The sequence below is a fragment of the Macadamia integrifolia genome, chromosome 3 (assembly GCF_013358625.1).
Source record: "Macadamia integrifolia cultivar HAES 741 chromosome 3, SCU_Mint_v3, whole genome shotgun sequence".
Classification (NCBI taxonomy): Eukaryota; Viridiplantae; Streptophyta; class Magnoliopsida; order Proteales; family Proteaceae; genus Macadamia; species Macadamia integrifolia.
This window is the reverse complement of record NC_056559.1, coordinates 8,444,201-8,469,534: the sequence shown is the minus strand read 5'-3', so window position 1 is coordinate 8,469,534 and position 25,334 is coordinate 8,444,201. Positions and strand designations below refer to the sequence as shown.

Sequence of the window (25,334 nt, the reverse complement as noted above, 5' to 3'; positions counted from 1 at the left end):
GTTCTTTTTGTGAGTGAATAAATGCTTTACTATCTTAGTCTAATCAGTACAGCCATTGGCTTCTTCAGGTGAAAAAAAAAAATTCGTTTGAAGTCTTATGGCTGGCCCAGCTGCTGCAGAAGTTAACAAGCTCTTCTTACCTGACAAGTTTGCATTTTTTTCTTCTTTTAACTGGAGTAATTTCGTTTCTTGTCTGAGAAAAATATATATGATGACTGGACTTTACTCCTATGCCCTGGCCAGCTAGATTCTGGGTTTCTTGTATCCATAACTCATCCTATGGTGGCACCTGTAAATAGCTAGTTAAGGTACTTCGTTCCAGCCAAGCCCGAATAGCAGAACCTCATTTTGATGCTTATGACATTTCCTGATACTCGATGACCGGTTTCTGCAATGGGTGAGGTGTAGGAATGTAGATAACTCTCTGTGAACCCTTTCTTTTTTTTCTTTTTCATTGAGCCTGGAAATGTTTATAATGGGGGTAATTTTCTCACTTGTATTATGGATGAAAAGTTGAGTGAAATTTATTTGTTTTATTTAGTATGTTGTTGAGTTTGTTCACAATTGTTTTTGGTAATGATTGCTCCATTTTGCTTTTGTTTTGAATTTTTTTACTTCACTTCACTTTACTTCTATCCACGATCTTAGTCATTTAATTCTCTTTCTGTATGATCAACCTTGCAATGAGCAGCTGAGTGGTTGACACTGACCATTCCATTTTCCCCAAAAGATTCTATACCATGCAGGTATCCTTCTTGTTGTGTTAAAAAAGTAAACAATGCAGCATTGTCTCCAAGGGATCTCTCTTCTAGAAGGAAGGCTTTTATTCACTTATTATTTGTTTATTTTCTAATTTTTGATTGATTGCTTGATGCAAAGAAAGGATGCAATCCATTTTGTATGCTTGGGTTTTCATAAAAGGAGGTAAAAGAAGCCTGGGAGACCGACCGGTGGTGCTCGTGGGGAGTAAAGCCATCAAGGTGATGTTAATAGATGAAAAACAAGCACCTTCATGGCTTCTTGTTCTTTTACTGTTTAGAAATGGACTCTGTAATCCGTGCTAGAAAAAAAAAAAAGTTTTCAAAAGGCATCTTTTTCTTTTTCTAATATTCAAAGTGGCATCTTAATGATCTTAATTTGTTATGGGTAAAAAATGTCATTACCCAGAGGAAAACGATCGCCTGTTGGCAACAAAGTTTGTGTGTTCGATAAAAGGACCGAGTTTTCCTTCATCGTGGTCGAAGGAAGAATTCATTAAGCCAACCATTTAACGTACACTAAAATTTTCAATTGTAGATTAAAACTGTAATTTGGTGGAACTATAGAAGGCAGATTGCTCCATGTATTTGTACGCGCTGTATCTCTTTTTCTCGTCCATTTTCTTTATTTTGTATGCGTATTTGAATACGTAACTCTCGCTAGTATGGTTATGAATGCAACCTTAAAACTCTCAACCTCGGCATTTTTGGAATCCCCCTCTCTCGGATTTATCAAGATCAATTGTGATGCTGCTTTCCAGAAAGATCAGAGTAAGAGTAAAGGAAAGGGGGGGGGGGGAATCGGAATCATATTTAGGGATCACAATGGTCAAACTCTCAGAACATCTTCAAAACCCTGGCATCTTCAATCAGCTAACCAAGGAGAAGCTGTAGCCATCCGCAATGCTTTATCTCAAGTTGCATCTTTGGGTTTTGCAGAACATCCACGTTGAATCTGACAATCAAGAGGTTGTCAACATCCTGAAATGATCAAAAATTGCCATTCCTCTATCAATTTCAACCTCCATCTCAGATGTGTCGCACTTATGTACCTCTTTTGGCTCTATATCTTTTCACCACATTCCAAGGGATTGCAACAAGATTGCAGATACCCTGGTTAGGAAGGCATTGTCACTGTTGAGTATGGTTTGGCCGAACTCCACTCAATGGCTTCGAAACCTTTGTAATTCTTACGCCATTAGCTGTACTTGCATTTCATCTCAATAAATCTCTTCTTTACTGGAAAAAGAAAAAAAAAAGAATGCGACATTAGAAGAGAATGTAGCAGTGGAATAAATTACAGGTCCTTTCTCTATTGCATGCTAACACATGTCCCTTTTGTTTCATAAATGCCTTTCTTCACCATTTAAGTGAGATGGGTGTTGACACTTGAAGTGGAGGTTCAAGGGAACATACTTGCAGAAGATTTCAACTAGTGGTGGGATGGGGGCAAAGGTAATAAGGAGCATAGTTAGTAAATATGCATTTATTATGTGTATTTTCTCTGTATCTGAACGTTTAATTGTCAAATCTATTTTTCGCGCATAAAATGTTAAATATGAAAAAATACATATTTATTAAGTGCTGAATTAAATTTTTATTTTTTTGTATTCATCGAATTTTTAAAAAATATTATAACAATCTGACCATCAAATGTTGTACGTATCTATACCCGTATCATTTCCATTCCCGTACTTACTCACTATGCTAAGGTGGGATGGGCCGGTGGGGGATAATATCTAGGCGACAACTGAGGAGATGGGGAGAGTCGAACTTGCGACCTCCGTAGGATTTATGCCAGCGCTCTACTGCGCCTCGGCCTGGCTGCCTCCACCACGCCACACTTATTATCACGCAGGGTAAGCGTTGGATTGCATTTCATTCTCTCTCATTCTCTCTCTCTCTCTCTCTCTCTCACAGGCATTTCGCCATGAACGCCCTCTCAATGTCTACTCTCCTCACACAACATTCTGCTTCACTTAAACTACGCAACACTTACCAAAAATCCCCTACCTTCTCAGTCCAAGCTCACATTTCTTCTTCTTCTACTTCTTCTTCTTCTGTCGCGAACTTCCATGGCTCCCAACCAAGAACCTCACCTACGTTTGAACTTCCAAAGTTAGGGTTTGACCTCGAAACTTCTTCACATCCTCTATGCCCATCTTTGAATTCTCCACAGACACAAGAAATGGCCATGAGAGGCGCAGCATCAGATGTGATGGGGTTGCTGCTGAAGGAGAGGATTGTGTTCCTGGGCAGCAGTATCGATGATTTTGTCGCTGATGCAACTATTAGTCAATTGTTGCTCTTGGATGCTCAAGATCCCACCAAAGATATTCGTCTCTTCGTTAATTCTCCCGGAGGGTCCCTGAGGTAAGATTTTAGGTTTCTTTCATGATGAACGATTGGCTTACTGCGTTCCCTCGGGTTAAATTGATGTAGATAGAGTTCTTGATTATTTCTCTTTTCCTTTATCTTGGATTGCGATATATGTAGAAATGGGTTTTTAAGTACGATTATTGGTTTTGCTCGTGACCATTGAATGATGTTGCTAGTTTGACTTTAAGGAAGCTAGAAGATAATTCAGATAGTAATTGAAGGGAACTGTGGTTTTGTGTTTTTGCAGTTTCGTTTTGACGATTAAAATAGATGCTCTTTCAGTCAATGAGCATAAAGAGAGTTCTTCCAGAGTTTTATTGAATTTATTGACATCTTTGGAAAATTAGATCCACAATGGACACAATTTCTGCATTTCTATGAGTTCATTAAAAAATGTATCATCATTTACTTTCCACTAACTTGGCCATCCATCAAATTTAAGAGTATTTGACGCAAAACACCCCAGTTAATAATGATATATTCGTTAATGCTTATAGTAGATTACGTAACTCCCTCCTTCAATTACAGCTGTCATCTGAATCACTTTCACATAACTATTCTTTGCATTCAATATTCCTAGGTATGATAATCCCATAACCTCCGGGTTTTGCATTTTTCTCTCATACTGTTCTATGTGATAATCTGATTGCTCAAATGTAAAACAGATGGTTGACCTTGGATGCTAACAGATCGTCAAAACACTACTTGGTCTATAAATGAGGCAAGCACTCAGCCAAAATTTTTCAACACATTCAAAAGGAACTTCACTATTGGGAGAAAATGATCAAGGAAGAGATGGTATACATCCCTAGCATTCCAAAAAAGGGCAAGTGACCAAATGAAACCAAATAAGCACCCGGAAGAGAAAAAAAAAGAATCTTGGAATATAAGAAGACTGGAAAGTTTAATATGCGCAAGGCTGAATCAAAATAAAAGAAGTCCCAAATTTAGGGTAAAAAAATAAAAACTTCCAACACTAAGACTGCCTCAATAGACATACTTAGGCCCCATGACTCATCTATCAGCTACTAAATTTAAAAGATAAAAAATTTAAAGATTGACCTTGTCAACGAAAATAATTCCCAAATGATACTAAGTACCAATATTGAGCCCATCGGTTCTGGCTTCAGATTAGATTTCTTGGGCTTTGGTTTCCAGAGTCTTATCATATTTATCCAGCAGCTTAAAGCTGCTGCAATAGCCTCATCATTGAAATATATATTTTTAAGAGTGCATGGCTTCATATGTCCTCCAGAAATAGTAATGATGGAATTTTAGATAGATAGGATTAATGGTTTTAGATGATAACTGCCTCAGTGTGCAGTAGCATCATTCCCAAGTGCTTGGATCATTGTCTCAAGGAATTATTGATAGATGTTATCTGTGTTGGAGATCCATGGGAAGAAACAGTTATTTAGATGGAAAATGTAGTAAAGATATAGTGGTACTCATTTGTTCAGAACCAGAATAATCCTGATAATCTCCCACTTTATTCTATGTGGTCAGCTGTGATGGGAGTGAAACCCTCTTTGAGAGATTTTGATTTATAAATAAGAGTTCCTGCAATCATGGTGATATAGTAATTTGCAATCGAGTTGCTGCCAATGGCCTTGGTGGCTGTTAGCTGAGAGTGGAGGAAAGTGGTTTTAGTTAACTAATACAATGAAGGAAGCGTAACTTAGGGTAAAAAAATGATGAGGATACCGCAAATTAGAGGGCCAAGACTCAAGAGGAGATAATTAATGAGAGACTTGATTTATTTACACTGAGGGTTTCAGGTCATAATACAAAAGAGATGAAATTCAATTATGAAATTGCTTACATATTTTCTTGTATTACATTTTTTCTCTTTAGTTATTGAATTATGACAGCTCTATCATCCAAATGATGCTAAATAATAATATTAGTCATTTAACCTATTGGATTAGTGGCAACTACATAATTGTGATGCCGTTTGGCTATTTGGCATCAAGCTTTATATTGGTCTTTAAAATGAACGGATGATTTAACAGACTTCATCAATTTAATGAGGCTGCAGCAGCAATGGGGTATCCAGGTCATATATTTCTCACATGTTGGGTTTCTTTTATTCCTTGTCTAACTGTTGTTGTATATCATTTCAAACTAATGAGTATCAGTTGTTTTGTTGTATAGTCTTTACTTTCTTGATGTTGGTTATGGGTTCTTGCTGAAATTTGTTCTTTATTCTTCTTTCTCTTGTTCTTAATCTCTCACCTTCTCCTATGTTTAGTGCAACAATGGCAATTTATGACGTCGTGCAACTCGTGAGGGCAGATGTTTCCACCATTGCACTTGGAATCACAGCATCAACTGCCTCAATCATCCTTGGTGGTGGCACCAAAGGTAAACGTCTTGCAATGGCTAATTCACGGATAATGCTTCATCAACCTCTTGGAGGTGCTAGTGGGCAAGCGATAGATGTGGAGATTCAGGCCCGAGAGATTATGCATAATAAGAATAATGTCACTCGGATCATTTCTAGTTTCACTGGAAGGACATTTGAACAAGTCCAAAAAGATATTGACAGGGATCGGTACATGTCTCCGATTGAAGCTGTTGAATACGGCATTATAGATGGAGTTATTGATAGAGATGGCATTATCCCACTTGAGCCAGTACCGGAGAGGGTTAAATCGAGACTGAATTATGAGGAAATTAGTAAAGATCCAAGAAAATTCCTGACACCAGATATTCCTGATGATGAGATATACTAGCTTCGGGGACATTAGATGCAGGTAAATTGTTTTGAATTGATTTTTAAATATTTTTCTCAAATTTTCTATATATTAGCTGCCACTTGTAAACATGAGTCTATGCTGTGAATTTCATGTGTAGTGAAACTTATTGGTTTGAAGTGTTACGCAGTAGTTATCTAAATTGGTTTAAGAATCATATTTGTTTACTTGAGAGTATTGTAATTCCATGAGGCAATTGCTTAAGAATGCTTTTAAATTAAGGAATTAATCCTAGTGTCACTACTTTATTTTATTAGTAGGGACCATGGGTAAAAGTGTGCAAGTGGTTTAACCTATGTTATCTTTTGCGAGGGATTATCTAGATAGGGTCGAGTAGTCTTCCAAGGCTCCTATATAGTTTATCTAGATAGGGTTGAGTTGGCTTCCAAGGATCCTATTTAGTTTATTCTTTTAGCGCCTTAAAGTTGGTGTTTCTATAATAAGCGTCAATGAGTATGGTTAGCATAAATGTCTTTTCTAAGGGTCTGTGTGCTAGATGATTTTATTCTATTTTATTTTTTATCTATAAACCAATATAGCCATCCGAATTGAATTTGATGGTTGAATGGATAAGAGTTCAAAAATTTCTTGGCTGCCGGTGTGTAGTTTGCAATAACCATGTGTGATGGTTATTTTTTCTTTCTCTTTTCCTTCATGGCAAACCCTATTCTCCCCAATTTTCTTTCCTATTATTTATTTTCAAATTTCTCTCCTCCTACCTCATATTTCTTTAGTCGATTTCTGTGTAGGTTGCAATAACCATGTGTGGTGGTTATTTGTCCTCTATTCTCTCCTACTCCCCCTCCCCCCCAAAAAATAAAAATAAATAAATAACACACCTTGTTTCTATCTCCTTTTTATTTTTATCGATTTCCATAATACTCTGTTACTCTACTTATTTAGCTTGATCTGAAAACTACGGTTTTTTTTTACTGCTTGGGGTTCGAACTCTAGATATTATTTTTGGGCTCATTACAGGCTTATTTGGGTCTTTGGGATCTCTGCTTGCATAAAGAATCAGCAGCTTATTAAGTCAACTATGTTCAATTAAACTAAACTTTATACTGCCAAACAGTCTTGAGGTCAGTTTCAGCAACTCATCTGTTTCTTAACGGCAATATGGCTATTTAGATGGGCCACTTTCATGTAGAGCCCTCAGGAGTGAAAGTGCTTTTCACTGCATGACCTCCTATTTGATTTGGGCCCATAGGGACCTCTTTGTGGCATCTAACATCTTACGTCTTTCACTTGCATGTGGTATATGGAAAGAAAGCAGTAGACAATATTTTAGAGATAAAGATTGAAGAGTTGATAATTGCTGGAGTTGTCACCGTGGTTGCCAGGCAGCCCGCGGCACCGTAATTGTATTAGGTGTCTAGGTGCCAAGGAAAGTATAAAGGCATGAAGGAGGAAGAATATGAAGAGGAGGCAGCTCTCTACATTTGGCACTCAGTCAACAATGCCACTGTAAAAGGAAAAAAAATGGTGGGGAAGGAAAAGAAAAAGGAAGAAGGGGTAAGTACTTATTTGTGGTCACTGGTGCTTGGTGTTACTGTTGCCACTGCAACTTTAAGTTGAGGGCAGAGCTCCTGTCATTGCCCTATTGTCTCAATGAAAAACAATCCCTTCTTTTGTTCCTTCTTAATTTTGCCATATTAGATTTTACAGATTTCTTTGCATCCATGTCCCTGAAAGCATTCTTGTTCATGTTCTTGAAGTTTTTTATGTCAATGTCCCCTTTTTGTTTCCCATTCATTTATGAACTCCAATAACCTTGCGTCCTAAAACAGGTGTCTCTGCATGGTTATTGCCTTGACACTCTTTGCCAACTTAATAACTCTGATTGTTTTTGGATTTAGCATCCAGTTTCAAACTTTGTTGTCTCCTGTTTCTTGCTTCTGATGTACTTTCAGGAGTGACTTTTTGATGATGATTAAAAAAGATTGTGGACATTTTGGTTACAGAATAAATGAAGTTCAGTTTCCTCACATATCAAAATAATAATTTGAAAAAAGGTTTAGTTTGTTCTCACCTACTTAAAAGAATGAATAAAAAGCATTCCAAATTAATACCATATTCTTTGTTTGTGCCCTCGATACCAAAAGAAGGTGATAGAAGTGAAAGAAGATCCTGGGACAAGATATAGGGATTTGACCTCAAGATTAAACCTTTTTATAGTTCTTAAACAAAAAGGAGGACAAACTTTATTGGAGTTCACCTGTACCATGTGGTAGACTGAGGTGGTCTGTGTAATAGAATATGTTAAACCCATGTAAATGGTCAAATTTGAGCCCCAAACAAGTTGGGAAATGCCTCAAAGTTGTGTACAAAATGACATTAGTTTTACAAAACTCCAATTAAACAAATAGGTTCCACTACATCAAGATGGGAATTTTGTAATTTTATGGAATTTAGATCGACTTTTAGTCACATCTTCTCATATCTGCCACGGCTAAGTTTGAAAATTTGGTGGACCCTTGTGGTTAAAACTACCTGGGTCAATGTTAAGATTTCCTTATTTTGGAATTGAAGTTTATACTGAGGCTTTTTTCACATTCATCACGCAAATGAAATGCAAAAGTTTAGGCAGGAATGGAGAAACTGTAGCCACAGCCATATGAACAATGTCATATACTCATCGAAGGCCTTTTGTTCATTAAGTACCTTGTCAGCAATCATCTATAATATCTTTGCTTGTTTGATGACTTCTGATTATTGGGTAAAGGGCAGAAAAATGGGATTGTCTTTTAATTTCTTTCTGGTGTTGGAGCTTGTGAATTTGTTCTTTCTATAAATTTTGATTGAAAGCGTTGTGTTTCTGTAAGACTTTGGTTTTCTGGATTGGTATTATTGACCTTGGTCATGAGCTTACCACCTCACTCGTCATGGTCCTATGGTCTTGGTTTCCTGCTTTTCTATCTGGTCTTACAGTATAATGTCCTTACTGTTGCCTTGATGGAATTTGTTCTCTTTGGGTTTTCGCCTTTTCTGCGGATATTCTTATAAAAAGAAAAAGAATACAGTTCAATGACAGAAGCTATCTTTCATTCTCTTGTTTCATGAACCATGTCAATTTATTATGTATAATATACCAATGAATTAGTAAATATTAAATAGAAAAAGGTTTCATGGTTCATATTTTATCTCTCGCTAATTTATGGGGGAATGATTCAAACAGGTTCTAATATTTGAAGCATGGGATAATCATCTTGCACCATCCAGTTACTAGTGAACGTTGCAGATGTTTTTGTTATCGGTTTTTTTCTGAATTAGTAAATTTGGATGTTCTACCTCTTACCTTTCCCTAACCACTCTGGAAAATTATTCCAACTTGAATTATCTGAAGTGGGGGATAATCATTTTGTACTGTTCAGTTATTAATGAATGCTACTACTATTTTTATTGTTTGACCATTTTCCTCCAATGGAAACTAAGACTAACAAGAATTCATTTTTGCTTGGCAGTTTAGTGGGTTTTATGACCTTCTTTCCTCCAAGGTTGGTGCGGGGAAGCTCCTGAGCAGTTAGCATGTTTGACAAAGACGATATGATTTGGTTTAGATTGTGGAAGAGCTGCCTTGGTTTTTTGTTTTCAGTAACTCCTGATCTTGTAAAACAATGTCAAAGTATACTCTTGAGATATTGATTCTTCACAAATTGTACTGGATACTTTGGTTGTAGTTTTCAGGTTATTAATTACCATTGTCTGACATGGGACCAAATTGTCTGACTGAGCTACAAAGCTACAAAGCTACAACCAGTAAACCCTAGCTGCAGCTTCTTCAGTCCATTGCAAAGCTGCATGCATTTAAAAATTAGGACCACCTAGAAAGTGTGGGTCACTTAGGGTTGCATAGACATGCAGGAAGTATGCCATTACAAAGAGGGAAATGTTTGAACTTGTGTGCAATTTTATACCAATTCCTGCAATCATCCGATGGTTAAAGTGGCAAATCACCGTTTCATGTGGCATAACTATTCGCACTCATCCAAAAAGTTGTTTGGATGTGTCGGATCACAGACTTTGCCTTCTATTAATAATTAAAGTACCTTTCGATAAAAATTTGTCTGGGTCTCTTCGGAGACATCTGATAATAGATTGTCTGGGCTTGATTGCTTTATTCCATATGGCCCCATGACCTATGGGTATTCCAGAGATGGATGACCCTGCAGTCCCCACAGGAGTGTCTTCAATGTCCAATATGCTTCGAGAGGTTTCATGAAATTTTGCCGCATTTTAAGTTGGGGGAAGCCCGGCCTGCCTGTCATCTTCGCTCATCTTCTCTCCTACCCCTTTTGAAAAAAAAATCCTTTTGCTTTTTCTGTGTTCAGTCCCGTGATTGGTGTCAAAGTTGGTGGTCTACGTTAACCTCTAGTTAGTTAAATAATTTGTATTTGGGAGAAATGAGATAAATACATTTTTTGGAATAAATTGCAAAGTTGATTTTGATTTGCCAATTTAAAACATAAGTAGTCAAACATTGGTTAAATATTGAAATATGGAAGAAGGGGGAGGGGAGGGGAGGGGCAAAGTCAAGAACAGACTAATCTGGGTATTATAAGCATTCATATTTCAGAAGTTTAGTTAGGACTAAAAGGAACCTTTTTATTGACGCGTTGTAGAGATTCCAATTTTTCGAATTGCAGTACATGGATTCCTAAAAATTGTTTCCAAACGGTCTTTTATTTATTTATTTATTTTTACTAGAAGAATGTGAATTTCCCATATCTTTCAAAGTGATTGGGCTCCTCCTGCATCTTCCGGTTGTTATGTTCCAGTGTTCTCTTCTCATCTCTTACCCCCTTCCCTTCCATCTATTTAGAATTCAATTTTCCTTATTTTGTTGTTTGGATCCGTCGACCTCATTAAGTTGTGATTAAAAAGCTTACTTTGTTGTTGTTTTCAAAGTGACGAGATTTTACTAACTATTCTCATCTTTGATTTTTTTTTTCTTCTAAATTTACTGAATGTGATTGCCATCCAATACATCTACTTTTAGATGCTTCTATATTTTCTTGGGCACAACTGCACAAGAGAACTCATTAATTTGGAAAGGTGTTTTAATTAAATCTATAGATAGGGTTCATCCAAGATGAGGCTTGTGTCTAATAAGGAGGTTTTGATTCAATCGTATAGTCCAATTGTGAACTACATGATTTGCATTTGCATAAAATTGTGAACTGTCACATGATCAGGGTTAAAGGAATTGGGATTGGATTGGCCAAACCAGCCTATTCTGATTGGAATCTGCCGAGGCCGATCCCGATTCTAGCCAATCCAAAGGACTTTTTGCTGCAATGACAAATAGGGATCCTGGGCCCCACCTTCCTGCAAAATTTAAGTTCCACCTGATCGGCCATAAGACAGCCTAAGTAGCCATGCTTTTTCAACTGAAATACAATATCAGCTTCAGGGAAAAATATCCATAGGGACACATGCTTGATGTTATGACAGTCAATATAAAGTTTTTTTCCTTAGATTTTCAAGAAGACAGAGAAGAGTTGAACAGCACAAACAAGCATTTAATGACAATTTGAAACAGGGGATGAAAAATGAGGAAACACTTATAAAAGTTAAAAGGAAGGTGGTGTGCCAGGGAATGAAAAAGAAAGAGAACTGCTATAATAACCATCAGGATAGTAAACAGCATTTTGATGAGCAAAAGTTCCATCCCATCCGAATGAGATTAATCCCTACTCTTCAATTACAGCTGAAATAATTGTACAAAGTTCCTTCTTCAACAGAATACACAAAAGAGAAAAAAAAATGCATCATATCTTTACAAATATGCTATCTCCCCACCAATCTCTTACTATACTACAACTGTGTTTTGTCATAACCATGTTTCTATACTACCAAGTTTCATTCTTCAGCAGTTTTTTTGATGAAATCATTCTTTAACAGTTTGCTAGCAGGATGAAAGATATACCAAAAGGATAGCCCATGGGCTAACATTATTATTGATAATTTTATTGTTTCTTCCCCCTCCATGAGAAGAGCCAGGTTTTAATCATGGATCTGCAAAGCAAGCATCACATCACGCCACAAAATCATGGAATAAATGTGAGGAACTAAACCTGTGTCGTTCATAATCAGCCGTGTCAGGGCCCCCAGAAGTAGCTACTGCGTTGTACATTTCATCACCTCTCAATGTGATAAAGTTGTGAGGGGTGCCACCCGACATGGGTAGGCCACTTCCATCACAGTGCTGCAACCCCAAAGTGAGTGACACCCCACTGCTGCTGCCAAACCTCCCCAACTCGGCCATCTCATACGCAGCAGAAGCACCCATGAACCTCACACCACCACTCCTGTCAGACTGAACAAGTGCATCCTGAAAAAGGCTACAATCATCTAAACTGGGTCTTTGATCTTCCCTTAATTTCATCCCCCCATAATCAGTATCATCATCTCCTTTATGGGTATCATCCTGAAAGGCAGCTTCTGCTTCTGGTCCAGACATTTCTATATCAGGGACAAGATTGGATTTTGAGTCGTGAAATGTTTCGGGGTGGCATCTGTCAGTCGCTGCAGATTTCACAGTTTGCTGAAAATCCTCCCCCTTATCCTCCGGTGCCTCGTTATCGTCCCTCACTACTTTTGGTGCATTTTCAGATGATGAATTTGAATTGATTTCAGTGTCACCAGTCTCTTCTTTATACATTTCCTCAACCATGGGCTTCCAAAGTCGAACCCGTGCATTTATAAACCAATTCGAGACCTGAGACCACAAGAGAAAAGGATAAAGCAAAAAAACCCGACTTTGTGATATTGTTTCTAATGAGATTTTAGCCACCCTTCAACTCAATGGTAAGGAAATCCTACTAAATGAGTCACACGTGGCTCACATATAGAAGAGACCCACCATTCAATATACCATTGGATATCTTACACAGGAGTTATATTCCTATGAATGGTGGATGCTGAATTTGTTGTAGATGTATTGTGATACCATCATTAGATGATTGTCCAGCGATCAACTAGTGCATAAATTAAATTTCTCTGCAATGCTCATTTACCTGACTTCTAGTTAAGCCTGTCTGCCGAGCTAGCAAAATTTTATCAGAATCCTTTGGGTACCTGGTACATTAAAATCAGCAAATAAGTTATTACCATCAAGTGCATTAGAATATCTTGTATGGGTAAGGGGAAGAATAAAAAGAAAAGCAGTTTGAGAGATTTTACGGATGAAGGAAGTGCTCAAACAACCAAGCACGAAGAATGGAAACGGAGCTCTCAGGGAGCCCTCTCTGTGGCCTCCAAGCATGTTGCTGCATCATACCAAGCTGCTGAAGAGCCCTCTGCTGCTTGAGCTGGTGGTCCACATAACGCAGTCGAGAGATTCCAACCCCCTTGCTATTTGCTGAAGAATCTTGCTCACCAAGGCTCTTTCGTGTGGCTTGAATCTGTCCACTGATTGCATCATGCAAACACCGAAAGTGACGGGAGATAGTCTGCAGGGCCAGTGCTGTATAAGGTTTAGCAGCACCACATCCTGCTATCACGTCAAAAGATGATACCACAATCTGCATCTGATAATAATACTGCTTGTATCTTCTATCAACCTGCAATAATTAAAATGAAAACTGTATGTCCAAAGACCAACCAAAAGCAATCTCACAAGACTGACATTTTCTTCATAGGTTATAGACTTACATCTATTCAAGAGGGGAATAATACAGAGGGAAAAACAGTGTCTGCAATGTTTATATCAACATTGTAAACATTGAGAAAACTCTTTTCCTGTGATAAATCTTGTCTGACAAGACTTGAATGAATAACTTGCAGCTGATTTCCTGATCTAGTCATTCATTCCAAATATCAAGTCATAAGTTCATCAACCCCATCATAGTTGAGTGACAGTTGAGCATTATGGCAGAAGCCAGAATGCAGTGCACACCACATTGTGTAGAACAATATGCATGAAAGGAAACGACATAATTAAATATTCTAGGCTTCTAGCTACAAGATCATGGCATGGCATTACATTCCAAAGTTTTCATCCAAATTTAATCTATGATGGTATGTAGAAAATAGCCAGGAAAGAGTTTCAAATTTTGGCTATTAGTAATGGATTAATATATGGTCTTCCCTGCATTGTCCATTCAGAGCATGTATTTAAAAAAATTGGAAGTAACATGACCTTTATAACTGAGGGTGTAAAGTCAGAGTCATGTTGCCAATTGCATTTAGGTAGGATGCCCTGGAGGTGTTACATTGCCTTGTTTCACTTCTTTGCTTTTTCTTTTCCCCTTTTCCCTCTTCTTTCTTCTATCTTTGTTTTTTCAGATCCATGTAGCCAACCCCATTCAGTTGGGAAAAGGCTGAGTTGTTGTTGTTGGTGGTGGTGGTGTAAAGTCAGATTCAGGATCCATCTGATGAAACTGAAGATTGATTACAAAATTAAAGGGCTGTATTTTCCTCAAAATTATTCCTTTTGAGGAGAAAGAGACACAAGAGTGGCTGGGGAATTGAAAATTTTGTAGTCGGAAATAACAAGAGGAAGCAAGCAAGCAAGAAATAACATTTCAGTCTTTTCAACTTCAGACGAGGAGCCGAAGCCTTAAGAGTTCAAGCCTGTCAAAGGAAAGAAAGCCTAACAACTAGTACATCTACCCCAATACTAAAACAGACCATCTGGTAGTTGCCAGATCACCTAAACCTTAGCAGCTGCTGAGGCCTAGTTTGCACCTCTTAGCCACCTCCTCCCTGAATCTGATGCAGGCAATGTGGGCTAAGCTACGTAGCATTATTTTTCTCAGTTGATACCTTGATTACATGAATAGTTAGTAAAACAAGGATACCACAACAGGAGAGACAAAGGGATTGGGTCAGTTCAAATGGATTCATAGTAATATATTAATGTTAAAGTGGGTACAAAGAAACAAACTCATCACACTTTAGCTTGTTGGGAGTATTATACTTGCAGAGAAGATTATATTCTTCCACCCTTTACAAAATTATTTAATCATAATTTCCATAAAGCATTGGGCGATTTCAATATTTAGTCATTGCTAAAGAAAAAGATATATGAAACATTATGCCACCACTAAAACTGAAATAGTCATAATGCACAAAAGAGTGGACACTTCAGTGGTCTCTATGCAAGTCAACACTGACACATATACATCAAGATGACAGACCACAGATTAACCTACCCAAAAAATCCTTCATGAAAAGAATTTAGGCAAACTCTCTTGAGCATAAAAAAGAGAATAGGCACCACAATGTGGTAGCTTGCCACCAATCAATGATTTCTTCTATTTTGTTAGATTTTTTTTGGGGTGAAACAAGACAGACAAAGGTGAAAACTTCAATAATTATTTCAAGTATAAGTAGTCTGATCCTCTATGCAATTAGCAAGTAATGGAGAAAAAACCAAACTAGTGGTTTTTCTCCATAGGATCAACTTTACAGGATCAGCTACAACCCCCACCCCCCCCCCCCCAAAAAAAAAAAAAGAGTAAAAGATCAGTACAAACAACATGTGCAAATGGAATAACATGTCATGTACTAGAAATAGTATCATATGCTATAAGATTCAAGAATGATTCATGAACTGTTATTCTGTTAAGAAGCATCAGCAACCATGGTAACATGTCCTTAGCTACTGAAGTCAACTTACTTCAGATTCATATGTAAACATGGGAGAACAGGAGCTTTCTTTCTACTCATACAATCATTGGTCAGTGGTCAGACACAGTCAAGAAAGCAACTGATGAAAAAATGATATCCCAAACTATCAGACTCTTCTAGTATTTACCACAAAAAAAAAAAAAAAAAAAAAAAAAATCAGACTCTAGATAATCAAACATGCAACAGTTGTTGAGTCAGGGCCAAATGGTCAGAAATACTTCTCAAAATCAAACTAGTGCAAGCAGAAGTCACCTAATTGGAATTGCATGAGAAAAGTAATTTTCATGTATAGTCAGAATGAATGAGTAAATTGCACTTCTAAATCAAGGTAGATTAAAGTTCAGGAATAATCCCTCAAAAATCCCTTCCTCTTTGAACTTAACAATGTCATTGCCACTCTTTCAATGCAAATGACTTTCTTTATATTTCAGGGTGTGACAATTTTCCTGACAGCTTGCCACCACTGCTATACCTTAAAAAATTGTACATAAGGAGTGAAAAAGTCGCACAAAGTTCCATATGCAAGAAATTCTTTGCATATGTTTTACAAAGAGAGGTCGAGGGAGAATTCTCTTTCCCTGCAATCACAGCTTTATGTGAGCGTCCAGACTCACATCCTAGTGTGATGAGAAGCATTGCAAAATCTAAAGAAGCAAAACATGGGGAATAGTTTTGGATTCTAAGAAATCAATTTCACACGGAGATACACACTAGAATAGACCAATTTCTGAAAGGCATACAGAGAAAACATACAAGAACAACAGCACAATGAAAAGCAGAAAAATACGCATACATATATACAGTGCTACGGTTCAATGAGAAAGTTTTACAAGTTTTATTTCTTCGTATGTAGCACTCAAATAAAAATGTGAGAGTAGGATAATAAATTACTTTTCAGATCTTTTTCCAAACCATCCGCACAACATTTTTTGCTTTAGAAAAATGATCATATCATAGTGTATTATCCTATTTCTTGTGGATTCCAACCCCCCCCCCTCCACCCCCAATTTTTCAACACAGTAGATAGATTAATATTAGCCACTGGAAAACTTCCTACCTCTCTCTGTGGTTCAAATTTGCACCTGCAACTGACTTTCCAATTTCACTTCCTACTGAATGCCTGAAGGTGGAGATGAGCCTTCAGCTCTCCCTTCTCGGAAGGTCTTTCAGAAGTCACAAGTATGCAGGTTAAATATTCTGAAATATTGAAATATGGAACAATTCCGTTTCAAAGAACTACCCAACCCAACCCCCCCCAAAAAAAAATTAATAAATAAATAAAAAATAAACCTTGCACTAATAGCAAAGATCCCCCAAGTGTCAGTAGGTCAACCAGTAGGAACTAACTACATCCAACCTTGTACCCAATGTAAATCACAAAAGGAGTTCACCAATTTTGAAAACCAGCAAGGCATATCCAACAAAATTTTCACATAGAAATTGCTCTATCTGATTCCATTTTATCCACTGGACAGGAAGGGAGAAGAGAGAAGACTGCTTGGCATACTTGGATGTAATCTAGAAAAGAAGATCAGAAAACCAAAATCCTTCTACATTCATTAATTATTAAGACATTTATATTACCAATCTTCTTAGGAAAACCAACCAAGAGCTGCTCCTGTTCTACAAAATACTACTTCTGAAAGCTGGAAAAGACTACCCTTCCTACATATACTTGAATGATTCAGCAACACTACTTTTGCAGCCTTCAGTAATACAGTGTAAGACATTTGTATATATCAGAAAACTAATGACTAAAGCGGTTCATTGTGCACAAACAATGGAAGAAACCAGAGAATTTACGCCGAATCTTTGACCACTCACATAGTTCTCACAAAAAGTAAAGAGGAAAGAAAATAACAGAAGCATTCAACCAGAGTCCGTAGGATTAACTATCACATGAAAAAGATAAGAGCATTGATGTAACAAACTAGGAGAGCTCCTGAGTCGGTATAGAACAATGAATGTAATGGCATATATACCTCATCCAACATGGACAAAAGCTTTGTCATCTTATTCTGCAAATCCTGTCTTTCAGCAGGTGAAAGCTCAGCATTGTTGGTACCAGACTCCTGAGGTTTCGAAGAGGTCCCAGAGGTAGTAAGCAATTGAGTGCCATCATTTGATTCTCCTTCAGTCTCTTTGGGATCTTTTAAACCAGAACCATGGAATTTTTGGTGTTTGTCAGATTCCGATTGTTTCAAAGCCTTGTGAACATTGACAACTTCATCAAGCAGTTGTTGCACTGCTTTGAGGTATTTGGAGTTGGGAATGGTGTTTGCAAGACCCGTCAATCCATAGGGGGATGGATCAGAATGCATCAGTTTGGGACCCATTGAGTACTGGAAATTATTCAATGCCTCCCCTTTGATATCATCACGATTTGCTCCAGAAAAACCAGGCGGCAAGTATTCAGCATCCCTCAACTGTTGTTTACCTTGAGAGCTTTCATCATCTTTAGATGAGCTGGTCCCGCTACCACCATCCCCTGACATAGACGGATGGGAGGAATTCAAGAGTGAAGAGAAACCTGGGTTGGAGTTCCGGTACTGAAATGGAGGCACAGGAATGGTGGAAGGGATCTGTGTGCTAAGGCTGAGGGATAACCCTTGTCCCTGTAAATTCTGTCCACCATGTAGAATCCCAAGTTGTGTCTGCAGACCCACCTGGGAATCCTCACCAAGCGATTGCATGCTAGTGGAGCCACCAGCCGGCCGCATGAACATCATCTCATTTCTGCCGTCCCTCCACACACCAAACTGTTGTTGTTGATCACCAAGATGAGAACTCATAAGATTTGAGAAGGAACCTTGCTGTGTGGCAGTAGACCCTGATGTCCCTACGGAAGGTAGCTCCACGCAATTCTGCTGAGGCTGAGAATTTCCAGCCAGGGATTCTGAGTAGTTCAGATACATCATCATATTTCCAGGAAGAACTGATGCCTCAGCATATGAAGTAGTTGTTACAGGGTCCCTTGCATATAGGGTTGGCATGCCTTCTCTTTGGTTGCTGGAACCGGGGAAATAAGTTGCCATGCTTAATCCTTCCCGAAAGATAAAACATCACCAGCCTCCTCCGGGAAGAACAGTGACCAGGTAATAACAAGCCTTAGAATATCACAAAAATCTCCTGTAGCTTCTGAAATTCAATCACGAATTCTTACAACACGTTCATGTTTTCACCTGATTTACAACAACATACTCAGAATTATACAAATCACACAGCTTGGGTTCTCCATTAAAGAGACTGAAGCAGATAAGTTGCCAAACAGAGAAAAATAACTTCCTAAAAGGAAAACAAGGGTGTGGAAGAAGGGTTTTTTCTGCCATTTTTTGAATCACTGTTAAATGGCAGTTGCAGAAAAACATAAACAGAAAGAGATCTCGGTATCTATCCAAACAGAGGAGGAAAAAACCAGGAAAAAATCCGAGCTTGCTGTAGCCTAAAATCCTTACCCATCGAAAGGAGAAACGAGGTGAAGAAATTTGAAGAAGACATCCTCCAAAAACCCATTTTTCAAGTCAAACAAAATTGGAACTTTAAGAACAAATAATAAATAAAAACCCAAACTTGAGAAACCCAGAAAAAGAAAAAGAAAAAAAAAAAATCTAGATTCTTGAAAGTGCCGAAAGCAATAATTTCACAGTAACTAAAGACATAAAAGACGAATACAATTATACAACCAAACGGGACAACATTAAATGATCAAAACAAAAAATAACTTCATTTCTCAAAAATAAAAGTAACTTTCTCATCTCTGGATCATCATATATGGCTCTTACTTCAAAACCCACGAAACCCATATCATAAACACGAACACACGAGAGGAAGAAAAACAAATTAAAGGCTGAAAGCTTTTCCAGTTCTTATCGAACGCTAACTATGGAAGGTAAACACAAAAAAACGAATGGCAGTAAAAAGAAAAAGAAAAGGAGAAAAATTTACCTGAAAACCCGAGACTTCTGTGTCTTTCGTGGGGAACAGAAAAGCTGGAAAGCACACCGGATCCGCTGATACAATCATCCCCAAAACGGAGACAAACCAATCCCAAGATTCAAAACAGTGACCCTTTTCATCGAACAAATACAAAAATAAAAAAACACAAACACTTCTTTAAAAGATTTTTTCTTTTGTTAAAAAAAAATAACAAACAGCAGCAGCTACAGCTACAGCTACAGAAACAGTCATACGCTCACACTTTTTCTTTTCTTTTCTTTTTATTTCATATGTTTTCTCCATCCATCATTCCATCATCCCACGTGAGAGGAATCCCTTCTCTCAACTCTCTCTCCATGAAAACCTCTTTTAAAGGTTCTCACAGAACTCAATAGATCATCCCAAAATGAAAACTTCTGCCAACTTTCTCTATCTTTCCCTCTTCACTTTTTCGTTTTTCTTTCCTCTCCTCCTCTTCTTCCAGTTCCAGCTTCGGTTGTTGTTGGAGATATTGGTTTTGCTCTTGTTATGGTGTTCAATCTCTAACCACCAGTAGGTAGACCTAAATCTATCTTGAACCCATCTTTTCTCTGCTTCAAACACATTCCTCTGTCTCTCTCTCTCTCTAGTCTCCCCCTTAGCGTGGGGAAGATCTAAAAATGGTAACAAACACCATATGAAATAATATAATATTTTAACTTTTATCTTTTAATATTGGAAATAATGGTGACTATCATCATCTTAATTATATTAATCCTTGATTGGCATATAATTAATTAAGGTGTTCCCAACTCGAGTGAGTCAGTTCCCTGTCTTCTCTCTCTTTTTTGAACATTGTCTTCATTTTTTTTTTTCAGGTACATGCCCGTGGTAGGAACCTTTCTACACCGACTTTTGTTTTGCCACATGACACCTATGTGGTAATTAACCATTTGACAAAGAGATCATGATATGGATTAATCATATTTATGATGTATCCCCCAGTGTTCTGATCACTATTATGCATTCTCTTATGTGTGAAAATCGTCTGCCGTTGCATTGATGCAATGAGCATCAATGGTTAGGAGTCCTTTGAGGCACATACCCAGATACTTTCCTACACCCAATGCTCATTGCACCTAATCACTCACTGCAAAAGATATGCACTCTTCTCCTATAACCCTAAATTATCAAATCTTTGTTAAGCCAAATGAATAACTCTTGTAGGACTGCTGAAACTTGACATCTGAGGAGAGTACTTAAGGGTTTATGTGTTTATAAAATTTTTAACCCATATGTTATGACATAAAGGAGCTTTGATGTGTAAAATGAGCATGTAGGAAATGGCCCTAACGGATGGACTTCTATTTTTTGAGTATTATTAGGGTAAAAGAATTCCTAGGATGCGTAGTGTACTTTAGCACCCCTTATGTCTATCTCTCTCTTCCTTACAATAAAATGGCATTTTTATCCCTATCAATGGATGAGAAATAGATATAGGGAGATGCTAATGTATGCTATGTAGTATGAGAACTCAATCCTTTGTTATTTTTAGAAAAAGTTTCATCAATCATTTGCTTGAAATATGTCAAATTCGTGTAACAATTCATATGTAATCGTGATATGATAATTTTAACCATTGGATATTTAAAAATGATTTAGACTAACCATATGTCAAATTTTAAAAAATATAATTCTTTTTAAATCATAAATCAAATTCAAAATCAGACTATGGGGTCCATCAAACTACATGTAACTTTTTGTTGTTGGGTTCCTCCTAGAGCATGTTAATGAGAAGTTGCATCACTTGATCCTCTGAAAGAGACTCAATCAGACATCACCATCAGCTTGTTATTGGATAGTGATTTAGCTTATGTGAACTGCTTCCCCCAACCCCCTCTCCCTTTCCATTTTTCCAATTTTCTAGTTAATGTCCCCATTGTTCTAGTTAAACCAACCAAAACTAACAAAAAAAATTACATTATAACTAATAACAGCTAAGTTTACTGCTCTTGTTTTGCTTAGAGCAGTGTTTTAAGAAATCGGATCCAACCATCAAGTCGATTTTGATCAATTCTTGATTGACTTAGGTCGATTCCAATCAAATTCAACTCGAAAAACGTACTAAAGGTCCGATACTGATCCGAATCAGAATCAGGATCCGGATCTGTTCCTTTAATCCTTGCTTACAAGCTAAAACAAAGCAATAATAATTGTAACTTAAACTTGAACCTGAGCCAGCTTTAGTGCTAAGCAAGTGGCATTACAGTAATAAATCAAGCATCCTAGTGGTAATCTCGTATGGGCAATATGGTAATTTCAAAATTGATTGAAACGTGAATGGCTGGATACTGTGACGTGCGAGCTTATCCAACACGCCTGACATTGGAGAGAGGGGGATCAGAAAACTGATTGCGTGGGTATTCGGGTCAGCGAATCTGATGGCAGTGCCTCGGTATATGCGAATCTATAGTTAATCCAACGGTGATGATTGATTAGGTGGTGACTGGCTATTACCACGTGGGTCCCAAAGATGTCTGTCTTTCTGACAACTTACAATCATTACCCTCCGATTTATTTATTGTTTCTCTTTGTTTTTAATTAAACCCTCATTGGCCAATGGCCACCGCGTATCGTCATCAAATGTTACATCACGTATACACAATATTTCATTCCCTCTAAACTTAAAACAGTAGTTAATTAATTATTAATTAATGTGGATTTAGGTATATCCGTATGACGACATTAGAAGATTAGAAATTAAATATAATGTAATCGGTGATTAGCTGGCATCGGATTCTATTAACTATTGCCAATCCCGATATTATATATATTATAATTACTTCGAATAATAACTAACTTATTAATTTAAAAGTGGGTTTTGGTGGAGAGGCAGCTGTATCTGCCACATTGCTCTTTGTCTGCACAAACCAGGATTTTGATGCACCATGTGGGCCCCACAATCTCCTCTAGTCCTCTTCTTGTTCATGGTTTTTGCTCCAGTCTGATCGAATTGTATCGGAATAGGCTGAATCTGATTCCCAATTATGGATTCAAATAAAGATCTTGGTAATAATGTTGGTATTAGAAAACTTTGGTCCGTATCCATTGAATCCTAAATGTAGACTCTCTAGTTCCACATTGATTAATGAGAAAAGATTAGACTAATTGATAATTTCTAACACTCTTTTTATGGTTACAATGCGTTTTAGATTCATGAGGGGTTCCTTTTAAAATGAAAAATATCGTGACTTAGTGTAGAGTTGAGGCATTGCAAAATAATACTGTGTACTTGATCTTTAAAATCAGTTCCACAAATTTATTTTGATACCTATTAAGATGGAAATTAAAAAATTTTATCAAAAAATTAATATATTTTTTGTAAAAGAAAAATAACTCAATTTAAGATCGTGGCCTAAATCAGTGCTCCCATGTGTCTATCCCTCTCCTCCTCATATGAAAAACATTTGTATCATTTTGTCTAGAGAGGAGAGAGAAACACATTGAGTTCCTACATATGCTACGCACCTAGACATAGAACCATTATCCAATTTATTTTCTGGGATTGAATTTTCCTCAAGCCATTTTGAGGTAGACAACGTTGAAATTGAAAATGATCACCTTAGATCAGTAGGTATTTCCTTCATCATGGATGAAGATTCTTTTATTTATTTATTTATTTTATAACCACTCCTAAACGATTGAAATATATAAAAAAAAAAAAAAGTCTCTGTAGAATTGAGATGGACAATCAAATTTAACATACGATCAATGTAAAAAATATTGATTGAGAGACTTACATCATCATCCTTCAATGTGGCTTAAATCTAACTACCAATTTGCCGAAGATATTGATTGAGAGACTTCCATCGTCATCCTTCAATGTGACTTAAATATAACTACCAATTTTATTATTGGACCCTTTCAACTTCCAAGACAACTGTACGTTATTTTCTTAATGATGACTAGAATCTTTTATTGAAAAAACAAAGATGATAAACATTTTAAAGGTTGCAAAGATGACAACAAAAGCAGCTTACAAACTACCTCCATCCCTATTGAAAGAAGTTTATGTACATTAAGGCATCTATTAAGAAATGCAATGACTTGTATATTTGATCAATAAGTCTTCGTTTCAGGATTTAAAAGAGCGGGATTGGGATCTGGATCAAATCTAGAGTGATTGTTTGATTCCAATATGAATTGCATAAGAATCAAATTGAGGACTCGATTAGAATCGACACAAATCCTAACCCTAGAAATTCAGTATGGCCATTGATTGATTCAGATTAGTCAATTCAACCAGACATGTGTCAGATTTTGTGATGCATCTCAATTGTATGACCTACAATATATCTGATCTTTTTTTTGTATTATAATTCTTTATATTTTAATTCTTTTATTTTTTTTAAACAATAATAAGTATTCAACTAATTTTGGAGTCAGAATTTTTTGCAGTGAACGGTAAGATGTAATTAGCAACCAATGGTTGGGAGGGCTTGACTATACACTCCAACCGTTGAATGCTCATTGCACCTCACCGCCTCTTCACAATGATTTTGATGCCTAATTGTGGGTCCATAATAAAAAAAAAAGAAGAAGTAATGATCAATATATTTTGAAATTCAATAGAGTTAATATATTTTGAAATCCGATTTGAGACTCCCCAAAATAAACTGATTACTAAAACCCCAAAATAGTTGAATACTATTAATGTTTAGAAAAATAATAAATTAGTAAGAATATAAATACAAGGGATGGTCAAAATAAGTCATATGATTGAGATCTTCTAAGAAAAAACAGAATTGAGATATGAGTTGGGTTCCATCCCCACTCTTAATAATGTTATCAAGTATGAAAAGTAAATTTGTAAGAAGTTAGATTAGGGCAAGGAGTAAAAAAGGGCATATCTAATGTACGAGGTTTTCACCATTGTGGATTTAAGGAGGATCATAATGTATGTAGCTTACCCTTGTTTTATAGAGAGATTTTTTTCTGACTCAACCTCATAATCACTTGGTCACAATAGAGCAATCTTACCGTTGTACCAAAGTCCACCCTCAGATTAGGACCAAGAGTATACAAAAAAATCATTTTACAATTGTAACTCCTAATCTAATGACAGTTGCAACCACATTATTATGAAAGTTTAAGAGATTAAGTTTACAATTTTTCTTTGTAACCAATGATGGACCATAGTTTAAAACATAAAGGTTGGGGCTTCCTTGAGGCGTGCCCTAATAATATGTTATTATTGTTGCCTTCATTATAGAAATTGAGGGAACAAGGATTAAAAAATAAATAAAAAAAATTGATGACCATCTAAGCAATAACGTAGCATGAAATAGATTCATCAAATCTAATTCAACTACCTACTAAACTAACCCCTTAAACCATATAATATTGATCTTCCTTCTAGACCCAGTATTATATGACTTTCTTATTGTACAAAGAAAAGATAATTTCGACCTCATAGAAATACAATAAGGGAAGATAGTTAATGATGAACTCATAATTCAATTATATAGTCATATAAACATCGGTTTTCTCTTCACAAAGAGTGAAGGAAAATTTAATGCAATCCTTTATTTCTTGTAGAGACAAAAACAGAGAATACTTACGTATGACAAAAAAGTTGGTAGAGTTTTCTGTGTCACCCCAGTCACTACAGTTCCTCCAAATAAAAGTTAAGTTTCATACGTTATTTTCCTCGATAAATATCGTAATCAATAGAACACCAAATTCCTTTGTTGATGGTGGATGGAAACATTGTTGGGACTTGGGAGAACTCACTGGTAAGTGCAAGCCATTAAGAGTGAGTTATACTCTAGTTGTAACAAGTGGTATTAGAGCGAGGATGTAGCAACTTCGGTATCTCTTTGAGAAAATT

General features: G+C 36.8%; 3 protein-coding genes across 6 annotated transcripts in view; 2 read left to right on the top strand and 1 right to left on the bottom strand.

The window, feature by feature from the left end:
• LOC122074038 (protein CHROMATIN REMODELING 35-like) overlaps nucleotides 1-543 on the top strand; it is a 15,783-nt gene extending 15,240 nt beyond the window's left edge. For both annotated transcript variants that reach the window (XM_042638827.1, XM_042638826.1), the window contains exon 7: nucleotides 69-543. In XM_042638827.1, coding sequence (XP_042494761.1) covers nucleotides 69-72 — 4 coding nt within the window. In that variant the 3' untranslated portion in view covers nucleotides 73-543. The remainder of the gene's footprint in view (nucleotides 1-68) is intronic.
• A 2,078-nt stretch (nucleotides 544-2,621) lies between these two features.
• LOC122074813 (ATP-dependent Clp protease proteolytic subunit 4, chloroplastic) lies at nucleotides 2,622-9,602 on the top strand. Its single transcript, XM_042639781.1, has 3 exons — nucleotides 2,622-3,131; nucleotides 5,389-5,893; nucleotides 9,358-9,602. Exons 1-2 carry the CDS (start codon nucleotides 2,689-2,691, stop codon nucleotides 5,870-5,872), a joined length of 927 nt encoding a protein of 308 aa, XP_042495715.1. The 5' UTR covers nucleotides 2,622-2,688; the 3' UTR covers nucleotides 5,873-5,893; nucleotides 9,358-9,602.
• Nucleotides 9,603-11,493: 1,891 nt separating this feature from the next.
• LOC122073832 (BEL1-like homeodomain protein 7) lies at nucleotides 11,494-20,105 on the bottom strand. 3 transcript variants are annotated; one of them, XM_042638489.1, is made up of 5 exons: nucleotides 19,475-20,105; nucleotides 17,512-18,711; nucleotides 13,079-13,458; nucleotides 12,913-12,973; nucleotides 11,494-12,614 (listed from the first exon to the last, which is right to left on the bottom strand). In XM_042638489.1, the coding sequence occupies exons 2-5, from the start codon at nucleotides 18,562-18,564 to the stop codon at nucleotides 11,931-11,933; spliced, it is 2,178 nt and encodes a 725-aa protein (XP_042494423.1). In that variant the 5' UTR covers nucleotides 18,565-18,711; nucleotides 19,475-20,105; the 3' UTR covers nucleotides 11,494-11,930. The 3 variants fall into 3 exon arrangements, with proteins under 3 accessions (XP_042494423.1, XP_042494425.1, XP_042494424.1); XM_042638491.1 differs by lacking the exon at nucleotides 19,475-20,105 and adding an exon at nucleotides 19,312-19,404; XM_042638490.1 differs by lacking the exon at nucleotides 19,475-20,105 and adding an exon at nucleotides 18,985-19,277.
• Between the last annotated feature and the right edge of the window lie 5,229 nt (nucleotides 20,106-25,334).

Coding starts and splice junctions, on each gene's coding strand:
- LOC122074813 (XM_042639781.1), top strand. CDS start 2,689: ATGAACGCCCTCTCAATGTCTACTCTCCTCACACAACATTCTGCTTCA. Junction 3,132..5,388: donor TCTCCCGGAGGGTCCCTGAG/GTAAGATTTTAG, acceptor TCCTATGTTTAG/TGCAACAATGGCAATTTATG.
- LOC122073832 (XM_042638489.1), bottom strand. CDS start 18,564: ATGGCAACTTATTTCCCCGGTTCCAGCAACCAAAGAGAAGGCATGCCA. Junction 12,974..13,078: donor TTTGAGCACTTCCTTCATCC/GTAAAATCTCTC, acceptor TTAATGTACCAG/GTACCCAAAGGATTCTGATA. Junction 12,615..12,912: donor CAGGCTTAACTAGAAGTCAG/GTAAATGAGCAT, acceptor TTGTGGTCTCAG/GTCTCGAATTGGTTTATAAA.